Source organism: Corvus brachyrhynchos, unplaced genomic scaffold (assembly GCF_000691975.1).
Source record: "Corvus brachyrhynchos isolate BGI_N302 unplaced genomic scaffold, ASM69197v1 scaffold26, whole genome shotgun sequence".
In the NCBI taxonomy this organism is placed as follows: domain Eukaryota; kingdom Metazoa; phylum Chordata; class Aves; order Passeriformes; family Corvidae; genus Corvus; species Corvus brachyrhynchos.
This window is the reverse complement of record NW_008239324.1, coordinates 8,757,019-8,763,885: the sequence shown is the minus strand read 5'-3', so window position 1 is coordinate 8,763,885 and position 6,867 is coordinate 8,757,019. Positions and strand designations below refer to the sequence as shown.

At 35.2% G+C, this 6,867-nt stretch overlaps 1 protein-coding gene across 2 annotated transcripts in view; it reads left to right on the top strand.

Annotated features, from left to right (window-relative positions):
• Nucleotides 1-6,867, top strand: part of FTO (fat mass and obesity associated) — a 191,681-nt gene that overhangs the window by 15,306 nt on the left and 169,508 nt on the right. For both annotated transcript variants that reach the window (XM_017741071.1, XM_017741072.1), the window contains 2 exons: nt 6,092-6,171; nt 6,427-6,570. In XM_017741071.1, coding sequence (XP_017596560.1) covers nt 6,092-6,171; nt 6,427-6,570 — 224 coding nt within the window. The remainder of the gene's footprint in view (nt 1-6,091; nt 6,172-6,426; nt 6,571-6,867) is intronic.

The following is a 6,867-nucleotide window of genomic DNA, read 5'->3' as shown; positions in this document are numbered from 1 at the left end:
CAATGAAAGTGAAGTTTAAATGGCAGCTAAACATTCCTAGAAAGGTTATTAGTGATCTGTTTTTGTGCAATAGCAGTTAGGGCATCAAGTAAACTTCTTATCTAATCCTTGCTGACTGGAAACTTTGAGCATATAGAGCTGTGCTGGCCAACAGATTCAGAAGGTATTTAATAAAAGAAGGGGACTAACTTTAGTATTTTTATTGCAAAATACTGAAGATTGTAGTTGATTGAGTTACCAGATCATAAGGGTGTTTTTTATTCCCTAGTGGAATTTATAGAGTAACTAAAGTATTTTCAGGGATTCTATATGAAGGGTAGATCAGAAAGTTAGTTTATTTAATGAGTAACATCACAAGCATGTTTAGATGGAAACAAAGGATATATTAAACATTCTTTTGAAGATGATGTGTAAATCACTTTCTTATTAATACTTTTGAAGAGCTACAGATTTGAGCTCTGTAGGCCAGGTGTTTTGTTAATCTCTTCTGCATTTCCATAGTCTTTGTGTTTCTTTTAAATTACTTGGAAAAAAAATTACTCTCCTAAATAGTATTAGAGGGTATTCTCAAAATGGCCCTTTTATTAGGTTTCTTTGTATAGCAGAACTGCCTTTATCATTTTGACTTGGAATGAAAGACAATATAAGGAAACATATAGTTTTAGCATATTTTTTACTGTTCAGATTTTTTGCACTAACTTTTAAAAGTGGGCATCTTGAGGATGCCATCTAGAAGATAAAATATGAAAACTCTGTAAAAAAAGAAACTTGGCAATAAAAAAAAGAAAAAAAATCATTTTTCATATGCTTTTGTACATACCGTATTCCAGAACCTCATTTCAGTAAGCAGAGTCCTCTTACTGGCCTTATGTTAAAAGCAGTGGCAGCAATATGCAAAACATCTAGAAAATAGGACATTAAGAGTCCTGCAGCAGGTGGTGGTTCATGTACAGGGACTGCTTGATAGGACTGGCAGGATTGGTTCTGCCCACCACTGATCCATCCACTCTAATGCAAAACTCAGCCACTCTGTAGCTCTGTTCTTCCAGTTGTTGGAATGGTGTAGTGTTACTGCTTTGTATGAATGTTGTAAAGTGCTGAAACATCACATTCAGTATGTTTCTTATAATTTAAAAGTTCGGTCCTATCAATTCCTGTACCTGTACTATCATGAGTATTTCCTATGGCACACACAAATCTATATAAGAAAGTGGTAACTGGGTATTTCTTATAGTAACGTGCAATTACAGTAACTTGTAAATCAAGATCAATGGGTATAGCAAAGTAAAAAGAAAACCAGGTTTTTTTTGTAGCATTTCTAGTAGACATTTAATAATGTTTCTGTTCCTCTCTTCATTAGCTTTATAGATGGTTTTTGTTATTCTGGGGAGAAATTTAGTAAAATATCTTAAAATTTGCATCTTCCTTCTCAGCAGCCCTCTTCAGATGACATCATGAGCCATAATTTAGATCTATGATAATACTTAACATAAGGTGATCAAATCCATTCTCCTATTAAGCTATTACAATAATATAAATGTATTTTTGTAAGCAAAACCAACAAAAAACTCTAAATTACTTTCAGTAAGCCAGATTTTTTAAAATTTTTTTTTAGGCTTTTCTTAATATGAAGAAAAAAGTGGTGAATGGCTGCAAGTCTGCTGCCTAAAAATTCAAATCTAAACTTTGTATCACTCAAGAAACGGAAACACTTTAGCTCAATTTAGAATAATATATTGGTCTGCAGAGGAAGTGCGCGCTGAACCCTGCTGTCTCAAGTACACATTCAAGGGGTGTCTAATATGAAACGTGTTGGGTGCATGCAATAAATCCAAAACGCGTGGAGGTGAGCAAAGGGCCCCATCTGCTCTGTCCTAGAGCATGCTTAACTAGGCTTGTCATGGTCCTACTATTAGATTGGAATTTTTCCCCTAATCTTTGAGTTAGACATGACCAGATTTGCAAGGAGATTTACAATTTTCACTAATTTTCCTACCATGACTTCAAAACATACTTAACAAAAATACATTCTGGACTCTTTCAAAGGCAGATTTACTTTTCTGCAGCTGTTTCCCATAGATCAAGCTCTTGCTTGAAGGTTAGGGTTTTAAAACAGCATGAAGATGAACTTTGAGTCTTATACCACTCCCCTCTCCCAGCAAATTATAGTTTGAGAAGCATCAAAAAATTATTTTCATAACCAACCAGAAGTAGGTTGCACACATTGCAGAGGTTGGCTTGTGGTTAAAGATAAGTATTTAATGGAAACACTTCCACATGTATATAGTGACTCATTAAACTATTTCTAGATATTTAATCTGCTTCTATTTTCACAAACTAACTTGAACCCTCTTTGCTCTCTAGCATCTTGAATGTGTTGGAGTTTTTCACCCCCCCTTCTTTTTGAGTCCACATTTAATCCAAATGGTGTATTCCCTACCATTAAGACTTAGAACTCCAGAAATGTATTTGTCATTACCAAACTTTGATCATGAAGTTTGACAAATCACTGACATACTTCTTTTAAATTCATTATGTTTTAGACTTTTAGTTAATTCTATTTTATTTGTGATGGTTTTCTTGTTTAAAAACTAAAAATATTTCTTAATTCCGGAAAGATCATCCCTCTAGCTTTCTGTTATGAAAGGAGTATTCCATTGACCCGTAATGTCTTAGGGAAGGAGATATGCCTTCCTGGTCCTTTTGTTGATACACCTGCAGTAAAATTCATTTTATTCAATTTTCTCCTGTTAAAGTGTTGTGTGCAGTTGGATGCAAATAAAATTGGAAAGTGTGGAAAAGTATTTTACTGCATTGAAAATTGCACTGTAATATGGTTAAAAAGAAAATTTTTTATTTGTTAAAGGTAGTTAAGAAAATTAATAGCAAAAGTCCATTTCACTTTTGTTTGTAGATATTTGTGGTGGTTAGAATATCAAAGATTTTGCCAGTGCTTTAAGCACCACTGTACCTTTTGTCTCTTGAAATAGATAAAAGACAACTGTCTAAAAAGTTCAGGAGGAACACTTGAGAGAAGATAGAAAAGACTGTAAAAACCCCTATTGGTAATTCTGGGAGCCATTTTTCGTTGTGGTTTGTGTTTTCCTGGGAAATACTTTACCTCCAAGTAATAAATTTAGGGCCTTTATCCCCCACTCCTTTAAAGATTGGCTAAGAATTTCTTGCCTTTCTACCTTGTATTTGTTATGTTGCAATTGTCTGCAGAGACATGGGTATAGTCATTCTTCCCACAGTGCTTTGGCTCCTCAGCTCACTGATAATTAGTTCAGTAGTAGAATGAGAGTTAAGTATATGTGTGTTATTTCAGTGTTTGTACACAGACATATCCATCTGTCTGTTCTTTTGACAAAGGCTGTGTAAGCACAGGGCTCTCAGTGCTCCTGGTGGAGCCCAGGTAATTCAGCTGTCAGAAGAAAGACCAGAGTGGACAGAGCAGGGGCAGGGACTGAGAACAGGATCTGAGAGGAAAGGGAGGAACTGGCAGTAGTTTGAAGCAGAGAGGAGAGGACCGTGCTGACTTTCTGTGCTGGAGGGATGTATTTTGAGAAAACAAGAGGCAAAAGCCCTGAATGTTGGTATAGTGGAGGGAGAGACAGATGTATAATGTGAACTTGCTCCCACAATTAAAAATTGAATGTGCAACATCCAGATGCCAAAATATATCTGCTATCTGTAAATAACAGGGAAATCACTGAGAAGTTTTATCTGGTAAGGGGGTCCAACATAGAGAATAATAGTCAGCATTCTATACTGAAGAGACACGGTTTTGGTTTTCCAGACCTCACGGGTCAGTGCTTAGTCATGTAATACTGACACTGACTCCTTATGTGTTGTTTTTTACTGAGCCCCATGAGAGCACTGTGGTACTTCCAACATGGGTGACCAAGGAATGAAACAGCTTTGGTTTGGCTCTAAAACCAAAATAGTAATCTGGGTGTAGTGTTCTGTATCTGAATAAAAGCTTTTAATGCCAGATGGACAATAGCCAATTTAACAAAGAGTGTTTTTTCTTTTCAGTTAATATATATTTAGTAGAAAAAGAAAGTAAATCTTTACAACAATCTTTTAAGACTTTAGTCTTTTAAATGTAGTTTTTAATATGCTTTGAGGCATGCAATCAATGAAGCCTCAACTATTTTTGTACAATTAGAATTTTAGATTAATTGTAAACTCTTAAATTAAAATTACAGGCTTCTTTCTGAGATTTATAAAGGATTAGGGACAGTTGGAAGCAATTCCAGGGTGGAGCTCTACAATGAAAAATTTGCCAAGGTTTTGTATAAAGGTGCAAATCAAAATGCAATAAGTCTAATTCTATGTTTGCTACATAAAACACACCACAATGAATGATCACTGAAAGGGGAAGTGGAAGTGTTTAAGTTTGTTTTTTGGACACAATTCTTGTTGAAAGTGATTGTGATATATACATATTGCAATGTCCAGGGAAGATAATGTTCTGTGCAAGGGTGGGTTCTGTGCAATTTACCTTCACATGTTTCTAAAGGAAATAGTTTTTTCATAAGTTCTTTTTTTATGTTTTGTAGCATTTTCCTCAAGCTTTTCAACTGCAGCTCTCTGCAAACCTCATGCAAACAGAAAATAAACCTCCCATCTAAACCATCTCAGTGCAAATTCAATCCTGTTTTTAACACTTGTCTGCTACTTCTTGTATAAATTATTTTTCTGATTTTTATTTTTAATTTTTTTCAAGTTTATCATGCTCTCTGCTGTCTTGGATATGTTAATAAATGCTTGTAAAATTCATAAAAAGACACTGTACAACTAGGATAACTTAAGTAATTTTTCTGATTTCTTATTTACTAGACTTCTTCAGTTTTAAAGCTTCAGACTTGCTGCAAGGCAAAATAGAAGTTTTAGACCATGTATTTTTTCCAGTAATAAAGGATACAGTGAAGTCTTACACACTGTATTCTGTTCCATACAATAGTCTCGTTATTATGGTCAGAAGAGTGTTTTCAAAAATTAGTAGGAATTTGGGATATCAGGCTTCAGGTTTGCAAATATTGATCTCTTAAAGAGAAATAGTTTTTATATGAAGCTTGATAATTTCTCGTCATGCTGGTTCCCTGAAAGAATAAATCTTACTAGAAATACAGACTCCTGGTTAACTGACATATTTGTAGGCCTCTATTCCTGTTCTCTTCTAATTTTGTCTATGATGATTTTTTTCTTGCTGACTCATCAGGTCACCTAGTTTTGTATGATTCTTTAAATCTCTTTCTATGCCATACAAAACTGCATCCCAGGAGTGATTTTACACAAATTTTTGATAAATTTTCCTGAATGTCTTAAGGTTGAGAGAGCAGCCTGACTTCAAGAACAAAATTGAATTGAATTCAACAATTCATTTGAATTGAAAGCATTTCATGAATGGCTTTCAACATAAATATGAGCGTTGTTATTAGATCTAGTCTTAACTTTTCCAGAGGAGTAAGTCTCCTTAAAAGTGCTGATTTTTCAGAGTTCAGGCATTCTTCAGTTATAATAATTTTGATGAAATTCTTGATGGCAACCAAATAGGTTCAATCTCCAGGGTTGTTTGTTTGCCAGTTCATGAACTGGAGTCCATGTCAGTCCTCTGGCAGGCTACAAGGAAATCACAAAAAAGTTATTTGGAGACAGTTCTTTGAACAGATTTGGGTGTCAGATAAAAAGGTGAAGTAATGTGTATGGGGGTTCTTTTCTTCCTTTTTTTAAAAAAAAAAATCAGTATTTTTTAGTGATTTTTGGGAAAGAGATTGTCACTTCCAAGTAGTCTGTTGAGTGATCCTCAGCTTTGGAGGAATTAATGTATTTAGTTGAACTTTCCCCATAAGAGGTGGGAAAATGTCACTTCTACACTGTATAAATTTGGAGAAAACTAGTGTAAGTAGAAGTATTTCTCACTGTAGGATGGTGAATAGTTATTGTGCTCTGCAACACATTGGAGCTATGAATTCTCTAAGCATTAAAGCAAAAAAAGTACTGTACTTAATTCATATTCAACAAGATTAACTTTTATTAAGTATAATTTTTTCCCTGTACTTAAGGTTTTCTAATCTGTCCCTAGATGATCTCAATATGACACATCAGCACTGTGTTCTGGCTGGTTTATCACCTCGGTTCAGCTCAACTCACAGGGTGGCAGATGTAAGTACCAAAAGTGTTTCACTCGTAAAGCCAATATCCTGGTGCCATATATGCTGCACCGTGGTGTTGTACCCAGAATTGTGGTTCATGTACACTTGGTTCTGTATTGGTAGTTGGCCTTACCTCCCAGGTAGGCTTACCAGATGTGAATTGAGAATGTGCTGCACCACAACTCGTGGATTGCTGATGAAATATAGTTGAGAAATACATATTTTCTGAACTGGCTATATATAAGTTTTTATTGTGTCTTTATAGTCTTCAAGAGGAACATTGGAATACATACTTGGACAATGTGAACTGGCACTCCAGAATTTACAGACTGATTCTGATTCAATGGCTTTGTCTTTGAAATCACTGGAAGCTGCAGTTGTGAAGCAAGTAGAAGAAATACATAACGAGGTGAGATGATCTGCACTGAAAATACTTCAGCCAGGTCTGAGCAATGCAGTCTCCTCATGGAGTTAATGGCAATTAAGTGTGTTCAGCTGTGCTTTGTACCTGTTGGCAATGTGGCTTTTATGACTTTTTTACTTGGGTACAGTAATTGGGATTATCATGGAAGTTTTCATTTTTCCTTCTTAAGATCCCTCTGCTGGTAAAGTAAGAGAAGTTTCACAAAATATTACACCAGAACTTGCTGTGGTGGACAGACAGACTACTCTAGCACTTCTCTAACAGAAAGGAAGAGAGAGAAGG